Below are 20,163 nucleotides of genomic sequence, written 5' to 3'. Positions count from 1 at the left end.
TTTTTACGCGCCAGCCATCTTTCTTGCGCTTTTCACTAGCAATAAACACATGCTAACTAGGCAGAAGGGCACAGGCAGCCAAACAGAGGAGATGTAATCAGCTTCGCCACATCTGCAAAGAGCTGCGACCCCGTGTGCAATGACAGATTACAAGACTTTGTCGCAGCCACGCAATGTATTTGATCTGTCTGATCATCACGGGTGATTTCTGGGATGTCGCTCGCCCCGCGGCCGTACGCCCGTCTGTCATCGTTACTCACGCTTCAGTGTGAGAGATGTAATATACAGTGAAATTCCTCATATCGACTTACGGCCATTACCAGTTTTGCTGGAGCTCCACCACTCGGCGTTGCCCCTTTTGATTTATATGTCGTACACTGATCCTCTTCGACTTCAATCTGAATAAAGACTCCTGAGAAAACTCGCCAAGGAAAGCCTATCTCAGGGTGCATGTTTAATTCCGTCCGACATTGATGTGCTGAAAGACACGTAAATGCCTCAATGGACCAGATTAAACAATGCTCTGCGCATAAATGTTCAGGTCCTCAAAAGGCCACTGTAATTTCTAACACGCCTCATTTTAAACCGGCATATTCACGAGTACAGCCGCCCATGTCCTGTAAAAGTGAACTCTAGGAACTTACAGCCACAAAGACTCTAATTTCCTGTCAACACTTTGGGGTGATTTATTTGGTGCTGATGGCCTCGGGTGCCCGTGGACGGTGAGCTGGGGAAAGGTGGATACTCTCCTTGCCTCCATCCACCTTGCCTCACCTTCACTCGCACTGCCAATCAGTCTCCATCACTCTGGGTGGCATGAGGAGCTCTGAAAGGTCAGCTGACCCACTGCCAGCTCCCCTGCCAGAGCCAGAGGGCAGCCTGATAGCACTACTGATGTCTCCTCTGCAAGAGATTTACTCCTGCAAACTTTATTCACAGCAAATCTTTATCTGGAGTTACACGAACGTAAACATAAACATCCGCATTGAATTTGTGTTGTTTGATATTAGAATTCTAAACCTTTTCAATATTTCCAACCATTTAAGAAATTATTACAATTCTCCTTTCAAATTTATGTAAGTTAGCAGATTCACGAGTTGTTTATCATTCCTTTAAAGAGGGATTACATGTATATAAAAAAGGATAGGATAGTTAACAGAACTGTCAATGTTTATAGACCTTTGTGTCAAAACACCAAAAAGACAAAACAACACAAAATAATATATTTAGAGAAAAGTCTCAGTGGTTTTGTATCATTACAATGGTCAACAAAGGCCGTAAAGGTTGTTTGGTTGCCAACATTCTTCAAACATCCGAAATGACAAGAGGGTGAGTAAAGGAACTATTCCTTTAAGAAAAAGAAAAAAAAACATTTCTGTAGTACGGCTTCTTTTAAAGAAAACAATTGATTTCAAAAGGATAGAAGGACAAAAATAAGTATAAAGAAAATTGTACCCATCTTAAAGATTATTACACTTCAATATATATTCTTATTTAACTGTAAAATTGTTAATTAAAGTTAACCCTCCCTTATTTTGCGATCACATCTTGGAAACAAGAACGTCTTTGAGTCTTTTTGTGGTAAAGACAGTATCACTCAAAGCACTTCATATACTGAGAGCGATCTGCCTACAGGGCTATATTATACCACATTATCTTTTTCCTCGCATTGACGGTTGACTCCAGGCAGGCGGCAAGCAACGCCAACCCCACCACCTCACTCCAGCTTCAGCAGTCCTCTGGCTCAAGGGGCCCTGGGCCACGGGTTGGCTGCCCTACTTATCTTTGGGTGGGGTGAAGTTCACGCAGGGTGATGAGGCATGTGCACATTCGGGTTAAGAGCCTCAGACTCGGCAGCTCTTGGCCAAAACAAATGTCCCCGGAGAATAAGGGTCTACCGCAGTACAAGCCTGTGCGATCGAAACGGCATGGCCGAGGCCCAGACCCTTGTGGAAGCTCTAATTGTGCGTGAAAATGTTCATTAACTTGTGGGATTCTCACGAAGTTGGAAGAGCCAAAGACATCATATAAACAGCCATGAGAGCACTGTTTCGAAACGTTTCTCCCAGGAGCCAGAAAAATATAGAAACAGGGTTTGTATATTAAAGAAGATCAATAATATATCTTTAAAACCACCTTTTTGTAATTTCACTTGTATGATCCTACATAAATGAGTCTGTGATAGCAATGCAGTCGCTTTAGCAAATAAAAAGGTATAAAGGGATAGTTCACCCAACAATGAAAATTCGATTATCATTTACTCACCCATGTGTCATTTAAAACCTTTATGACGTTCTTTCTTCTGCAGAACACAAATGAAGATCTGGGTGGTATGGAAGGATGTTGGTAACCAAACAATTGTATGGACACAAAACCAATGCCAATTTTAAAACCGCCGTTGTTCATTTACTGACATTTAAAAAAATATCTTCTTTTGTGTTCTGCAGAATAAAGTCTTACAGGTTCTAAATGATGAAAACATTTTTGGGGGAACTATCCCTTTAAGAAATGAAAACAAAAATATTTTTGTATTACAGCTTCTTAAAAAGAAACCGATTGATTTCATTAAGGTAAATTAATATAAGGATACCACATACTAGTCGAGCACAGACTAAACATCTATGTCTGCTGTCACACTCTTGGCTTTCTAAACCGTAACAAAACACGAGACCTGGACGTCAGAGCAGACAACAATGTCTGTGACATGGATACCATGAAATGTACAAGATGTAGAGGTGATAATACTCCAGAACTGCTTCAACCTTTACGCAAAAGAACAAGGAAGTTTTAAACATTTATAAGTGCGAGTTTTGTCGTGACAGCCACCTGACGTGTATTGATATGATAATTTTGATATACGTTCAAACTAATCCTGTAGGGGCTCATATAATCACTGTTCCTCCCTTTTCCCTTTTAACTCTCCCTCGGCTCTTTTCATGTTTCATGTGTCGACGCTCATATGATATGCCGAGACAGGTATGAATGAGACAAATCTAACGTTGTACTTTTCCTCAATAATCTGATTTAAATCACAGTCCTCACAGAGACAAATAATAAGCAAGGCAAAAACAAAAGAAAACCAACAAAGGGCAATGCTGTCATCAGCACAGGTGAAATAAAGAGGATATTACTCGTTCCCGGTTTTTCCTGCACTGCCAGTCTCTCTCCTCTTAAAGTAATGACTACAGACAAGCACCTACAGATCAACTCCTCTCTTTTCCCCAGAAGCTTTTCTAAACGCTGTAATGTTGTATTCTGTTTGAGTGCTTTTTTTCTTTTGCTCTTTATCTTCTGAATAGAAAGGCAGCTTCAACAGACAGCTACCTGTCAAGGCACCAAATTTCTTTGGATGCTTGATTTTGACCAACCGTCAAAGCAAAGCTGAAGACAACAAATAATATATATATATATATATATATATATATTGTATATTAAGATATGTCAGTGGGAGTTGTTTTTAATCAAGACAACTCTAACATTTAAATTAGCCCGGGACTAGACCAAAGTCCTGTCGAAACCAGAAAAACAACATTATCTACTGTATATATGTAAGCTTTCATTTTTTATATAAATTGGGCCAGCGCTTTAAAAAGTAGGAAGTGTATAGAGGCTTTTCTTAGAGGTATCTTGAGGCAAGAGTAGCCCTTCAATTAAACTTACATTCAACAAATAAATTAATCGGCTAAATAATCATTTAACATTTAACTGCTGGTAAATCCATTACACTGTCAGAGACATGCCAAAATTTTTTAAAGAACTATACAAAATCAAGTACCCTTTTTGCTGCAGTAATTCACCGGCTTCAAAAGTAAATTGATGATGAATACTTGTGCTGAACGTCTCTTTATGTTTACAGTTAGGGTTGTCATGATTTACGGATTCATCAGATTTTTAGTAAACGTTATCATGGCCAAAGAATTCACAATAGCGATATTATTGCAATAGTATCACTTTTTAAAGAGAAATAATGCTATTGGTCAAATTCATTTCATTTGGTTTATTTTGTGTCTTGTCTTGTATTTGGTCAATAAATCAAACTTAAAATAGGGAGGCAAAGAGTGAGTTTGTAACCACTGTGACTCTTAAGGCACAATTTTAAATAGTTACTGAATACTTTACAATATTACGATATTTGTGGAATTGCCACGGTATTGATAGCCGCGTTTTTAAATATCACAGTCATTATCAATACCGAAATAGTGTGCAATAAAAGATTACTGTTATTTACATTAATTTGCTGAATGTATTGCAGTTATTAAAGGACCTGCTTAGCATTGATTTATTCCAAAATATATATATCTGACTGTCTAAGCATAAACCAGCACAATGGTACAAAGCTTTTTTAAGACCCACTAGTTAAAGGAAATATGCATAATGCATTAATATCAGTCTTACATATGTACAATACATTTTAACAAACTATTATATCTCTGCTGTCTTTATGAAATCTTGTATCTCCATATGTTATGATTTACATCATTATTATTAACCACCCTTCCGTGCTTGAAGTGGGGAAAAAGGTTCCAGTACTCTCTTGTGCACAATATGCAAATTATTACCACATTTCAAATTGCTATAACGAAAACACTGTGTTTGGACGTTTCTGGTACACCGTATTTATTTACTAAAGCAATGTTAAATACAAATTTGAACACATTTTACTACATGTGATAAAAGGTCTGCAGTCTATTGAATTCTTCTGTTAACTAAATCCATAATATACACAAAGTCATATCTTAATACTTATATGCTGTTTTTAGGCATGTCAAGTCAAACATACATTACAGTATGTGACAAACCACCTAACCCTTTCACTGAATGTTCTGTCTTAAGTTTTATTGGCTGAATTGCTGCTTGGGCTCTGTAATTTGATTGGCTGGAATTCAATAAACCATGTTTGATTGGTTAATCTGTTGAAGTTTGGTTGCTCCACGCCCAAATGCAAAATTGGACAAAAAAACGTAACAGCAAATACTAATACCGTGGAGCCAGCGATTCACACATACAATCTTGCTTTGAGTCGGAAGGTGAAAGTACCGGCAACACTGTACCCCCTTTATATTTGTCACTGGGTTTTGCAAATATCTAAACAATTAAAAATAATAAAAAGTGCTTTTTAAAAGTGCACAATGGGTAATAATTTAAATAATTTACTGAAAACCTGCGAATTTGGATGCAGAAGGACAGCGGCGATACATTATATAACAAAGACAGACTCTAGGGTTATTTCAGTACCTGGAAATGCAAAATATGAAGTAGATCTATATGTCAGTTATAGCCCTCCACAAGTAGACCACCTCAAACAGCTAAGGGCCTAATATAGGCTAATTTTTTCCCTGGAACACACTAACCGGACTTCATTTTAAAGTCCTAATGGGTACAGAGAGTGTGTCTTATAAACCTCAAGTCGAAGCTGTCAAAGGAAAGGAACATATTACCTTTGAATTTGTGGAAAGGATCTTATTAACATAATAATGTTTTCTGTCCCAGAAGTCAAACTGCTATTCATAATCTGAACGATTGCAATTTAAAAAGCAGTACCTGTAAAGCCATATTAATCACTACTATTGTAAGGTAGCTAATACTCTCTGAAGACAGATCGCCCTGTTTTCTCATGAAGTTCATCTTCGCCCCTTTCTGCTTTTATTCCTGACCCACTCACAAGCAGCCAGCCATTTGCTAAACTGAGCAATGCCAAAGATCCCGAGTTGATGGGTCTATAAAGAAAACTAACCAGCTTAGAATGAAACATGACCCAGTAATTCCACAGTCCTTGTGCTCTTCATATTTGCATTTTTTCACAACAGATTCAGATCATTCTTTGAAATGAATAAAGCGCAGATAGAAGCAGGAATGACTAGACCGTGGATCTAGTGTGTGTGTGTTGATATGTATTCAGCGCAGGGTGTGTGCGGGCCTGACCCGCTCTCTTCCCCATCCTGCCCTCGCAGCTGCAGGAAAGCAGATGTTTACCACTGTAATTAACGCCTTCTATTCATGCATCTTGTCCAAAGTGGAAATCTGTTGTGACACGGGTTCAGCGAGAGCCTGCTGTGGGTTCTCCCAACACAATATTAATATCAATATTTTCCAGCAGCTAATTACCTTCAATATGAATGGAGGGTGATTTAGAGTTGCCCAAGCAGCTTCTACATGACACCTGACCAAGATGATTATGCTGTATGATTTGTAACACGGCGAGTCAAACTATTCATCACCATTAACACTTCAGGATTATATACTTTAACACAAGGCAGTTATTTACCTTCATGCACCTCGATGGCACACTCAAGTTTGCATACAACTTCGAACTCATGACCTTGGTGTGTCAAGTACCTTACCCAACTCGGGTTGAACAAGTCTTATCAAGTTATCAACCAATTATATCACAGCTATCCAATATTTATCCAATCAAATCGTAACATATAAAAAAATCTCACACCCACATAATTTCCCCTCTTGACTCTGTTGTAAATGCTACATCACGCTGTCTTGAAAAGCAGACATGTGACACATACAAATGACCACTGGAAGACCAAGATAATAGAAACAGGCCACCTACCTGTAAAGCCACGTGTGTCCACTGGCCTATGCTAATGTGACCTGCAGTCTTCATGCTTAAAGAGCGGGTTTGTCCTCCCTGAACGCTGTAGTGGAACTGAACATCCTCCTGCGAGAAGGTTACCTGCAGCACCAGTCTATCCACAGTGCGCTTTTCAATTAAAGTCCTGTACAGAAAATAAGCACACACTGTTTGGCTGAAAGCAATTGAGGTGCACTTAACAGACATGAGAAAAAATAAAGCAGGTGCATATTTACATGAGACATGAGACAATAGATGAAGCATCTCACATTACCTCACAGACATAAACAATCGATACGCCTTCAAAAGATCGGCTATGAAAACCCAGCGGCGCACTTTAACTGGGAAATTCTTTAGCGTCTAAAATGAACATCACTCTGACATTTATGCATGTTGCATCAATATTTTCCATTTGCTTGTTACTTGAAAACGCCCCCATACGCTGTCATATGAAACACCATTACGGGCATTTTACAGGAAACGGCAGCATTTACGAACACAGGCCACTGCATCCAATAAATCATAAAGCATTTGTACTCGGGTTGCGCCTGGCCCCGGAGTCAGAAACATCTCACCTACAGCCAAGCGTTCCTTGCTTGCTCCACTTGCAATTAGGCCAGGCTTCTCCAGGGAAAGCTATATTTTAGTATTCAATATGTCTAGCAAGGCAAGTGCAAAAAACTAAGCCGGAGCGGTGTATATTTTTATGTCGTATTATCAAGGGGATCTTAGGCAGGTATTAAACACAGCAGGCCTATTAATTCACCCAAAACGGAATAAACACGAACGCCAGTCAACTGCCCCGTGCCGCTTCGAGGAAATAATGCAAACTCCGGCGCCCGGTGAACTGCCTCGACCACACGGAGTCACTTATTTATTTTTCAACACTACATGCTGGTGGCTTTGTCTTTCTTTTCATGCTCTGCACTTGATATAAAATGTTGAAACAGTTGTTCTTCTTCTGGAGCCTCTCTGACTCCTTCCTTTCATCCCATCACCCACTTTCAACTATATCATTTTCTGTGCTGTGGAAAAACAAAGTGGCCTTTGAGTTGATGCCTTTATTCACCAGTGCTCAGGCAGCACTGTGGCAATTTCATTTCATTGATCTAAAACTGGCCACAGCTGGTCTTGCCGGAGCAAACAGGGCTCACAGCTTTTTCAACTTGGCAGGGCTCCTCGCAGAATGTGTTCCATGTACCAACACAGTTTCAAAGTGGAGATACAACACAGAAAACGTCTGAAAATGTGGTGAGAACAGCTGAGGGAGGATCAACTGTGATGAATAAACTGTTTTGTATAAAAACAAGTCTGGGCTAGTGGCCAAGCTAATCCATATCTGGTTTAGATCATACAACAAGGTCAAAGTCATTCTAGAAAGCAGGTATTGTAACTGATCTAGTTGATTAAGTTAGATATTCACTCTCTAAGTGACAGAAACACTTGCACTGCTTCTCTTCTTAAGGGAAAATTCTGGATGGGTCTACTTACATTACATCGTCTTCCTCGAGTTTCAGCCACACTGTTAGAGTAAATGAGCTCTCTGGACCCAAGTTTACACCAGAAGGGGAAATGGAACAATCTCTCAGGTTGGGAAAGACAAAGCTGGTGGAACCAGGCTCTGCATCCGGGCGGTGGTCCTGCCCGTCACCCTTCCAGCACGTGTCTAGTAGGTTGGTGTAGTCTGGCGTGGATGACCTGTACGGACACTCATAGATGCAGAACTTTTGAACACAGGTCAGAAGGTCCTCCCGTAACTGGGAAGCCTGGCAAAAAGCACTTCTCTCAGGTATGCCACACGTGGATCTTGTCGGAGTGATGCTGACTGATTTATACGCCCCTATGTTCTCGAGCCTGGGGAAGATGCCCTGAGGGGCAACCAGGCTGAGGGAGGCATAAAAGCCCAGGGTGTACAGTAATAACATAGCACCTTTGTGGCCAAGGAGCCAATACGTCTTTGGTGGCGATGGTGCCTCCTGATGTAGGGATCTTAAATAAGTAATGATGGTCATGCTTGCGGTGACATTTTTACAGTCCAGTGCCTTGGGTTAGGCAGCACAGCTTAATGGCACGATGTCAAGGAGAGGACCAAAGCCTTCACATGATAGCTAGGATTTGTGCCCGTCAAAGACCTGGAGAAACCAAAGGGAGAGAGGAAGAGAAAAATCACAAGTGAAAACATATTTATGGAAAATATTATACCCTGACACCCTTCCTCGAGGTGTTTGGATTCCACTTGATGCAAGAAAAGCTTAACAATTACTTTTTGCCGCTGCATCTGAATTGCACCGAGCATGGCTTTATGTCAACAACAGCTACCCTGAATTCAAGTGGCATTGCGAGAAGGAGAATAACAGCTTTTGTAAAGTGAACTAATGCTGCGGTGAAGACACAAAATACATGCAAAAAAATACTGAAACGTGTTCCTTTATAAAAATGCATAATTCCTGCTATGGTCAACCAATACAGATGACTTTCGAACATCAACCTCTTTCATGTTACGCCACAGCTGGCTCTTTGCCAACAAATATTCAACAGGTTGCTGAACCCAATCGTATAGACTTGGTTACAGGTTTCTATTAAAAGAATGACCAACTGGAAAGAAAAACCCGTGGGAAATTCTGTCCACTTCAATGAACAAAAGCACCGCTCATTATAGCGTCTTAAAGTTAAAAAAATAATTTAATAAGCAAATATAACAATAAGCCAACACATAAACATAAACAAGCGACACTAGTCAAATAAGATGTACTATATTCTTACCTCCATGCGGGATGCATTCATAGAGCTCGTGGCCACTCTGCGCAAAGCAGATTATGGGAGTTTGCCATCTGTTCAGCATTCACGCGTGATACAAAGTACCAAGAACTTGAGTGCTCGATCACCCTAAAAAGAATTCACCAAGATGATGATAAATAACTCGCACGAACACGTCGAGGTGGTGAGTATAAAGAGCAAACCCTGTTGCCATCATTGATCAGAGCCGCTGGCGGAGGATGACAGTGTTACGTTACGTCTCGATTGAACAAGTGGATCTCTTGGCTCAGGAACGCCACTCCACGTCGCTAAGCAACCCAGCACAGAGTTGCACATTCAGGTGCTGGACTCCAGGAGGGGAAAGCAGGACAAAGGATTAAAGAGAGGGGGCGAATGAATGCACAATGTGGGGATATTTCGGTATTATTATGGTCCATGGACGCCACGGCGCACTCTGGACAAACACTGGGATGTTGTTACGTTGGCCAACTGTTGCGTCGTGCTTGAACTCACGTGATGGGGGCCTTAACGGGCCGACCCTTACAAATTTGTTAAGTGGTGTAGATAATAGACTTTATTTACACATTTAACAATGGCTGCTTTGAACTTGAACGTGACCTTTTAGGCAATGAACCAAGAAATGAATCTTTGTTAAAGAATCGATTTGTTTTGTTTGCTTTTGTTTACAAACATCTTCAATCACATTTTATCTGAGAATGTCAAAAAAATACATTAGTTTCATAATAAATTCATTTAAATGTACTCAAGTCTATGCTATTGTCTATTTCAAGAATTGAAAGAGTTTCAGATATGTGGACATTTTATTCTTTCTCTAAATGATTGCTGTGAGTCCACAGAAAACTGTGCATGAGGTAAATACATACAAACAAAAGATTATTATATGAAGCTATTTATTATATATGAATGTTACATTTAAACGGCTGCAATTACTTTTGTAAGCAAACACAGGTTAACCTCCTTTAATTTAGTGACTTTAATGACCTTATGCGGCTTGGTGCACTTGCCTGAAAATCCATTAACTCCATTAGATATGTGCAGCTAAAAAATACTTTCTTCTTAAAAATTTGGTGTTGTTCATGTTAAGGCTATCCTTATCCGAGGGATATTTCACCGCAAAATTTAAAATTCTGTCATCATTTACTCACCCTCAAGTTGTTCTAACCCTGTATAAATGTTCAATAAAACACAAAAGAAGATATGAGAGAATGTCATTTTCAGTTCTGGGACAGCATTTACTATCATAGTAATACAATAGCTTGTCAAAGGTTCCCCCAGAACTGTTTTATTTCCTAAATTCGTTAAAATATATAATTTTGTGTTCAACAGAACAAAATAAATACATTAACTTGTTCTTCTTAGGTAGTGAATGTGGTCCCAGAACCGAAAATGATTTTACACCCATTCCAACAAGTCTCATGAAATCAAACCAAATGCACGTTAAAACCTGTTAACCCCTAATAGTGAGAAACTCTCATAGACACAATTGTGTTCATACTAATATAATAATATTTACAAACCCCTATTCCCAAACACCGCTAAGTGACTTTTCCAGCATGATATGGCCAGCATAAGCATTTAAAGAAAATAAGGAAAATGTTTGAGTTATTTACGCTGCAGAGAGTAAATTTAAGGTCAAGCCCCACAAACGCATTTCTTAACATTGACTACAGTTTCATCATCTTTTCCTCTTCCGTTGGACTGAAGAAGACATTAGGTTTGGACTTTAATCATATTGATTCTTTTAAAGCTCTGTGTCTTGCAGCTTCTGCTGAACACAAATGCTGAGAATGTTGAAATGAAGACTGGTATTAAAACGAGCCTTTGCATTATTTTAGCTTTAGTTCACAAAGATAGCATACAAATTAGGCTAACACCGACATCCTTTGCATTCCAGTTACTCAGGAGAGGAACTCTCACTGTTAAACCCAGGGTCTCCAACCTTTTTGTAAGCGAGGGCTACCTGAAGAGATACAATCATATAGAGGGCTACTTGTTGATAAAACACTTTCAAACTTTAAATATGTGATGCATTCCTTTTTGACTCACAGGATCAAATTGAGTTTTCTTTACTATATTTTTGCACTTAAATATGTTAAAGCGTAAAACGTGTGCTGTTAATAACATTTCACTACGATGTAGCACTTGGTTGATTGGTATAGTCACAGATTCATCAACTGTCCTGAGCATTATTATTGTGCCGGGTACCTTGCAGAGTTCATGCGGGCCACCAGGTGCCCGCGGGCACCACGTTGTAGACCACTGGTTTAACCCAATCATGCATCTGTACTCCTCTGCTAACTACAAACATTGTTCTGTTACTCATTGATTCTGAAATGTATCATACAATATGATAAATCAGTCTTGGACTCTATAAATGGATTTACATATTGCCAAATCAGTTTGTGTAACCCACAAATCAGAAATGTCATAGTCTCCCTGACTGTACTAAAGGGAATCTATTGGGGGGGAAAGCACCCAGCAACTGTTAAACTGGCATATGGTTTGTTTTACAATAAAATATGGCACAAGTTAATGCCATAAATTGCAATAAAGCCTGAATGTCATATCCTGAGCTTTATGCTGCTGATGTGCAGTTCTGTGGTATTTTCCCCCAGGGTTCCATTGCGAAATCCCTGTCCTGCTGAGATACATATGATTATATTAGCCTCTTACTCCCAGTGCAGGAAAAATGCCTGCAATAGTCTGGCAAAGCGGTAGATAGAGCTCCAGTTGTGGTTTTGCACACTTCAGCTCACTGAATCTCTAATAAAACATAGATAGATCTGTATGACATTTTTAATTATGACATAAATACTTTAATAGATACATTTACTCCGTTCACTTCCATTTCATAGAAAACCGCAGCTTTGATCTACTGAATAACTCGTTTTGTACTCCATGTGAAAAAATACAGCCACAGAAAAAATCAAGAGACCATTTTCAGTTTTTCTGAATTTACTATTTGGTACAGTATACTGTATGTGTTTAGGTAAAATTATAAACTTTTGTTTCATTCTGTGAACTACTAACAATATTTCAAAAAAATGTCAAATAAAAATATTATTTCTATTTGCATTTATTAGCAGAAAATGAAAACTGGAGAAACAGTTCAAAATAACAAAACATGCTATGTATTTTTAAAAACTTCAAATAGTACAAAGAAAATAAGTTCATATTCACTTTTAAGCAATATACAACAGAAATATCTGTGCATGTTTTTATGAAACGTTAAAAAAAGGTTTTATGTAATAAAACTTTTAGCAGTTTTCATGTTTCTTGTCATGCTGGCTGCCTTTCACATTGCTGTTGGATGACTCTATGTCACTCCTGAGGTTTGATTTTGTTGAAATTCAACAGACACTGAACAGGAATGGACACAAAACATCTAGAAATGCTGATTAAATGAGATGTAAATATTCTCACAATACCTCATATCAAATATAATCTTCAGCAAAGCTAAATCTATATCCTTAATATAAACATATCCTTAAATAAGCAGGGCCCTGTGTGCACTGTTACCCTAAACAACTTACAGTGGAAAGTGAGGGAGGAAAATATGTGGGCGATGTGCACTTTATGACTGCTGTAGTGCTTGGAAATCCCTGTTGCTGTCAGAGAAAAAGATGGACAAAGAACTGTGCCAGTGCATCATCTCTCAGATTGCTCCTCTCCTGTGTAGCGACATGGCTGTATATTGAGTTGTCAGAAGTGACACTCCAGACACCCCATGCTGGCTCAGAGTAAGAACTGGAGATCACTAGCAAGTCAAGTCACAATGGGCTCTGGAGCACACACGCATACAGAGTCTACTCAGCGCCAAATGGGGTGAGATTTCAGTAGACACAAACACCAACTTTGGTTGAAAGACAGAATGGTCCGAATTACAAGAAAATATGGTCCAGACTCAATAAAGGCAGAACACAATACATCCGCCGTTTAACACAAATAAACACCAAAAAGAAGAGTGCATGATTTTAAACAGAAAATCCCTCCTGAAATGACTTTGAAACATAATTTCAACGCCTATGAAAACAATTTCTAGGATTCATACAAAAAAGACCTTATGTGAATTCATTTGTGTTATTTATTGTGCTTCATGCTGTTTTATGAAGGCCTTCTCTGAAGAGTTCTCAAGTGCTACTAATTCAAGCCCACATGACACCCCAAACTATTTATAAAAGTGCACTAACCGAATTAATGGTTCATCGAATGTAGAGTAAAACATTTAAGTGCAAATAAACGTGCAAGTGTGACCCGCTAATGCTCTCAATGAGCCTGATGCTGTCTGTTCCATTTCATCCCGTGTATTAAGGAGACGGTGAACTTGCCTTTTACAGGGACGACAATTAATTGCTTTTGAGTGATCTACCAGTTACATTTAATGTTAAGTAGTTCTAAAATTGAAAAAGGCTATTCTGCAGGAGATGAGTCATTATATAGAACGCTTGAGATGTGGTGCATGAAGAAAGGTTTAGAACGAAGGTTTTCAAGGAACGTACCCATTCTGGTTGGCCGATTTGGGTTTTTTAATGGCCGATATCTAGGGAGCTTGAGCGATGTCCAATGTAATTTTGAAATATATCATATTTTGATGGTAAATAAAATACAAATGCAAAATGGCTATCAATTTGATTTAAAATAAATATATTAAACATAATAATTAAATTGAAGTATTAATAATAGAAGATATCGTAATTTTCTTCTTGAACGTTTAAATTTTGGATTTAAAGATAGATTTTAATATCTTTATTTTAATTGGAGAATTCAATTGTAATGCCTGCTTTCTTACTTTTAACTTTAATAAATTATCTATAATAAAAAAGTAAGTTGTGACTATGCAGCTCTTTAAACAAGCATTTGATATTAAAGATTGGTTGAAGGTCCACAACTGTCCCTCTTTTCTTCCCTCTTAGTAGTTTATGTACTTAAAAAATGAATGTTTTGTTGATTATTTTTAACCCCAAAAAGTTACAGATTGCAGCTTTAACCACCTCAAGACTCCAGATTTATGAGAGCAGAACGTGTGGGACATCAGAAGCCTCTTGCTTCTCAGGGCGAGCAGCATCTCAAGAGGGTCATACTCAAAGCTAGCTTCTTTGCACGTTGTCAGAAATCGAATCTACACACTTTCTTCTCTCTTACACACACATATCGGGTCCCTGTGATGTCTCTCGCAGAGTCGTAACTGGTGTCGGGGGAGCATGAGACCTGTGAAACGCCATTACCACAGTGTGGCCTGGACCATCAGCACACTAAGGCCCTGGAGAGTGACCGTGCACTAACACTGAGAAATAAATTGGCTGGATTCGGTGACAAAAAGCCATCGGGGCCTAACTGCACACATTAGCACTTTACAGATTAGGGCAAGCACACAGTTGTGCCACCCGTCAAACTTTGTTCCCTTGGCACACATGGAACACCACAAAACATACAGTAGTATTTCTCGAGAGATATGGAAGATTCGTGAGAAGACCAGAACTGCAGTCTGTCAAAAAACGTGCATTTGAATATTTTACTGTAAAAATTGACAACTGTGGTTTCCTTCCATTTCTATTGTATGGACACAAAACCAATGCAAGTCAATGGGTACTGCAGTTGTTCTTTAACCAACATTCTAAAACATGTTTTGTGATAAATAGAAAGAGAGCCATACAGATTTGAAATGACAAGAGTGTGAGAAAAGGATGATAGAATTTTCAATTTTGCATGAGCTATTACTTTAAGAACAGTATACAATATTTTGTGAGGAAATTTGTTTGAAATATAAAAGAAATTAAGCTATAAGCTAAATCAATTTAGTGTTAAACCTCTAATGCACTGTGCATTTTTGCATATTTGTTTCATATAAAGTATCTTCCAAATGCATACATAAATGACACAAAATGTCAAAACAGTGTAAATCCCTACAATATAAAATATGATGAATGTTAATTTCAGTTAATGGTTGGTTTAAAATAAAGCAATTATGTGTCAGGCCCCTTTCAGATGAACCTTCTTAGCTAACCTGCGGTACCAAATGACTGCCATGACACCACAAGTGCCAAAAAAGAAAGAAGAAAAGAAAAAGGTGCATTACACTACTGATTATATGACTCGGCCACTCCTTTTTAATGTCAGTTCATACGGGTACCAGAAACCATTAAACGGATGTGAGAAGAACAGAGGTCATTTCAAACAGACTTATCAAGATCAGCAGTTTAACTAATATGTCTAGAATAGATCAATTAATCTAAAATGAGCTTAACTTTGAACTAAAGCTTTATGGGGAACGTCAAAATTCCCAATTGGACCATAAGACACTTTCCCGCTCAGGTTCCAAATTGCACCGACGGGATGATCCATAAATTGACATAATGGAGAAATACAAATAGTCCAGCTTTTCCTCTGCCTATACCTCAACACCTCATGGGGTCTCCTCTGAGGGCCCAACCTCAGTGAAGACCCAATCACAGCGGCCCCACATCGGAGCCGTATAACACGAGAGAGCCGAAAGTGTTAAAAGAGCCATTACAAATGCCATGGAGCACTTTTAGCGTCTCGCAAGGTTAATGATAACGGTACTTGGCAGCTGAAATGCTCAAGTAGCTTTTATTGTATCATAATAATGAATCAATGGTGTAAAGATAAAATAAAATAAATGAACTCCGAAGTCGATGAGTAAAATGTATGTGCCACAGCGCAAATAATAAAAAAGTAGCGGGGGAAAAATCCTCCGCCGACGGGGCCATCTTTAAGTAATATCTTATGATGTCATCTTCTTGAAAAATATTTGCCCGCAGGTCAGTGCACTCTGTTTTAAAGCCTTAAACGCTTTTGCTACACAACATTAAATGTCTCCCCACATTATGTGAAGTGTATTAGCGGCGGATGATTTTACACAAAGTCCTATCTTAGGTTTTCTTTTCTCCCCAGCCCTGTATGATGGAAACAACACAATAGCTTGTGTTATTCGGCTCCTTCGTCAGGCTGTCAAGTTTTAGTAGGCTTTCAAGAGGTTTGTGTTTTGGTTAAGCTAAGTGTATCCTTTTGCTTTTAATTCGGCCCTCTTGTGTGTTATGAGAGAGATGAAGTGGATGTGGGCAGATTGTGAGGCCATGGTGATGTCCGGAACGTTGTCTTACATCAATGTGTCTGCTCTAAAGCCTCAGGGCATATCGGCTGATTACCCTCTGAGTGGACATGCCTCAAACGCTGCATCAAGTTGTCAAGAACTTTCTTCTCATCCACCATTTTTCTTCTCCCTTCCGATGCAATAATATTGTAACGTCGACAGAATGAAGAGTGGCTGCGTGAAGATGCCAGAACAGTGGGAAAAATGACACACTGCTTTTGAGAGAGAAGAAAAAAGTCAAGTTGGCAGACGGCTCTTCAGTATTGGCTTGACAACAAGTCATACTCATCCCATTCATTCCCTACTTATCTCAAAGTAGTTTAAATTGACTACTATGTAAACACACAGCTATGGGAAAAAATAAGAGGCCATTCCAAATTTGTATTTGTATAAACATATTAGCATTTCATAAACTGTGATTAAAATCCCGGAATTTTCCTAAATACATGTACAAATATTACTGTTGTATTGCTTAAAAGAAGATATGAACTTGTTTTCTTTTCAGTATTTGAGGTCTGAAAAATTACAAAGCATCTTTTCGGTCTCATTTTCTGCAAATAAATGTAAATAGAAACAACATTTTTAAAAATTGAAATAATGCTTGTAGTTCACAGAATGAAACACAAATAATAATTTACCTAAACACTTTATAAATAGCATATTTTGAAAATACAAAAAGAAATTTCGAAATAGGCTCTTATTTTTTCTGCAGCTATATGTGTGGGCCCAGGGGTGTCATGCACCCCTTTTTTAGGGTGCACAGTGTTCACAACACACAGAAACATGTCCTGTACGTACATTTAAAGCAATATTATAGAGAATATCTCTTAACCGTATTCAAAAAATCCCACAAATCATTGCGAGAATTAAATTTCAACACTATCTGTTAATATATGAATATGCTTCCCAGTAAAGAACAATTATGCACATTTTTAAGGTAAATGCATCAGTCTGGTGTATTTTGAGCAAAAATATGTTTTATACAATTTTGTGCTATAGTAGTAAAAGAGTCATTGTTTGCATTCAAATGAAGAACAAAATTCCTTCCGTTAAGAAACAAAAATATGCAGTGCATTATAAAACATAACGTAATCATTTAAGTGCATCTATTTCTTAATGAAAAGTTTTAATTCTTTATGTATTATTTAATATATTTTACTGTATATGTTACACCACTCTACGTATTTCCAAATCTATATTAAATGATTTAGTATATTATAGAACGTTAATTTAGAGGAAAACATATCCTCTTTGAGAGTATTGTCGGTCTCTGCACCCTGAAATTGAATTGTAACATAAAAGTTATTCACCTTAAACAATGCTACCTGTATTTCAACTGCCAAGAGGTTTTTTTTGACTGCGCAGACTACACCATCATATCGCAAGAGCCATTTGAAAGCATATGGAGCAGTCTGTTCTGGTTTGTGACATACACAGATCGGTCTGGGCAGAGCCCAGTTCATGGGGCCAGTCCTCGCACCCACGTTTGGTCGTCGGGTCTAAATAAAAGTGGGTGACAAAACCATTGCCTAAACGATGGCGCATATACCTTTGTCTCCTGAATTGATAAATGTGAGTACTTCTCCCCTGTTGGAATGGGCATGATGCCTCTGTATGGGCCTATATATAAAACATTGGTTTATAATGGCATATTTACAGAGGAGGTGCTTGAACACACATGGAATATATACATTATGCTTTGTTTTCATTCAATTTGTATAAAATTATTACTTATGTTCATACGGTAAATTTGTTAAGTCTGACAACTGAAATATGATGAATGATAACATGTAAAGGTATGTATGTTAGCTTTTAAAATAAAATAATACTCATTTAAATCATTCATCAAGGATGATGCTAAATCTTAGAAAACGAAAACATCGTTGCTGTCCTCATGAACCCTCGAATGTCTGAATTCAGTGTTTTTCAGTAAATGGGAAAAAAACTACTTTTTAAATAATTAAATACTACGTTGTAAAAGTTGACAGGCACTTTGTAATATTTTTTATTGGTTAGATATTTGTAAAACCCAGTGAGATTATAAAATAGATTTTTCTAAAAAATTGAGATTTCATAAGGACAGCAGCGAAATGAAAGTGATATTCATGCATTTTGATGAAGATATGAGTATAACTGAAGACATGAAAACACAGCCTGAGTCAAAACTGGAAGCATGTTTAATATTGCTCTACTATTATCCTGAAAGGCATAATTGGAGTTACACATCTGAACTGATAGAAGTTACAGAATCATAGGTCTCTCTTTTTGCATTGAACAATATATACAAAGTAAAATAAATACATTTACACAATGGACATATCGTTTGGAGCACACTGTAATGATGCACATCACAAAAATATACAGTTATTAGTTTTACCGATGTGGAGCACATCTAAAAACTACAGACATGGTTCTCACTACAGGTTTTATCAGCAACTCCTCGGCTGAAAAAATCATATTAACGTTTACAAATGTTCTTTCCCCTTCATTTTTCTGGATCAAAGCCTTTGCCTCAGTGGTCTACGTTTCTGTGGTAGACTGCCAAGAAGTCTAGATACATTTGGCAGACATGTCGATATACATGAATAAATACAACCGATATCTATAACCTCTTTAACATTGAAAAATAGCAGCTGTTTGTACATTTGATTTTTAATTCTATCATCCTATCATTTGCAAAATAGTCCAATAGATACAGAATTTTCCTCTAATTGAATCATAAACGTCACGACTGGATGTTGTTTCGTCTTACTGAGTTAAATAGGAAAATAGCTCTAAAAAAGTCATCATGGTCACGTCTAAATTTGTATGCTGGATAGATGAGGGTGTTGACAGACACAGTTAAATTGTCCCTAAATGGTTTGACAGGTGTCTTACCATTTTGTTCAAAATAACATGTTACCCATCGTAGAAGTTTTGGATTGCTTTTCCTTTTGTGCACTAACAGCGTTGGAATAACTTCAAACATTACAATCTTGAAGATCAGGACCATTCACTGTAATGAAGTCTTACAAAACTCAAAGTCTGAATTATTTGGAGTCGTAGATGACAGACTGGTTTCACATCACTTCATTTCAATTGTGATTTGTATTGTAACACAAAATAACAACAACAAAAAACGACAGCACCTCTTTTGCCAAAAATCTGTCCACATGAAAAGTTGAAAGTGCCAACATTTCTCAACAGCAAGACCCCCAACCCCATGTTTTGACCATCTGATGAATTACCATGAGCAATAAAATCTAGAATCACATTACACTAACCTTTCCAAAGTACAATCTATTTTGAGTGTAATGGTAGATACAGTGCATTTATAGAACAAGACTGCGAAAAAACTAAAAACCCATCCCTGTTTTACTAAAAAAAAAGATCTGTCCTTTCATCTTTTTTCTTCATTTTTATTAAGCACACAGAGTCAAAGTGATAGTTTTGAAAACTGATCTTACACCAAAACAAACAAAAATGTTTCTTCCCTTTGCAACCTTAAAGTGTCAATACATATACCAATGGAGTTCAGCATGGAAGGCCCTATGTACAGCATTTTGTTCAAGAAAAAGGACAAAAAGAACGGGACAAAAAGGGAACATGTGAAAACAGTACTATTTTGAAAACATATTTTTCATTGTAACCTATGATATACAATGTTAGTCTACGAGATAGGAATCACACAGATGGTCTCTTGGACATATAT

The 20,163-nt window shown here is 37.9% G+C and overlaps 1 protein-coding gene across 1 annotated transcript in view; it reads right to left on the bottom strand.

Annotated features, from left to right (window-relative positions):
* The window catches only part of ush2a (Usher syndrome 2A (autosomal recessive, mild)), a gene marked incomplete at its 5' end in the record, with an annotated part of 183,421 nt that extends 174,826 nt beyond the window's left edge, over positions 1–8,595 (bottom strand). The window contains 2 exons of the mRNA XM_079458478.1: positions 6,563–6,728; positions 8,075–8,595. Coding sequence (XP_079314604.1) covers positions 6,563–6,728; positions 8,075–8,595 — 687 coding nt within the window. The remainder of the gene's footprint in view (positions 1–6,562; positions 6,729–8,074) is intronic.
* Between the last annotated feature and the right edge of the window lie 11,568 nt (positions 8,596–20,163).

Source organism: Barbatula barbatula (assembly GCF_947034865.1).
Source record: "Barbatula barbatula genome assembly, chromosome: 6".
In the NCBI taxonomy this organism is placed as follows: domain Eukaryota; kingdom Metazoa; phylum Chordata; class Actinopteri; order Cypriniformes; family Nemacheilidae; genus Barbatula; species Barbatula barbatula.
This window is presented reverse-complemented; position numbering and strand designations above follow the sequence as displayed.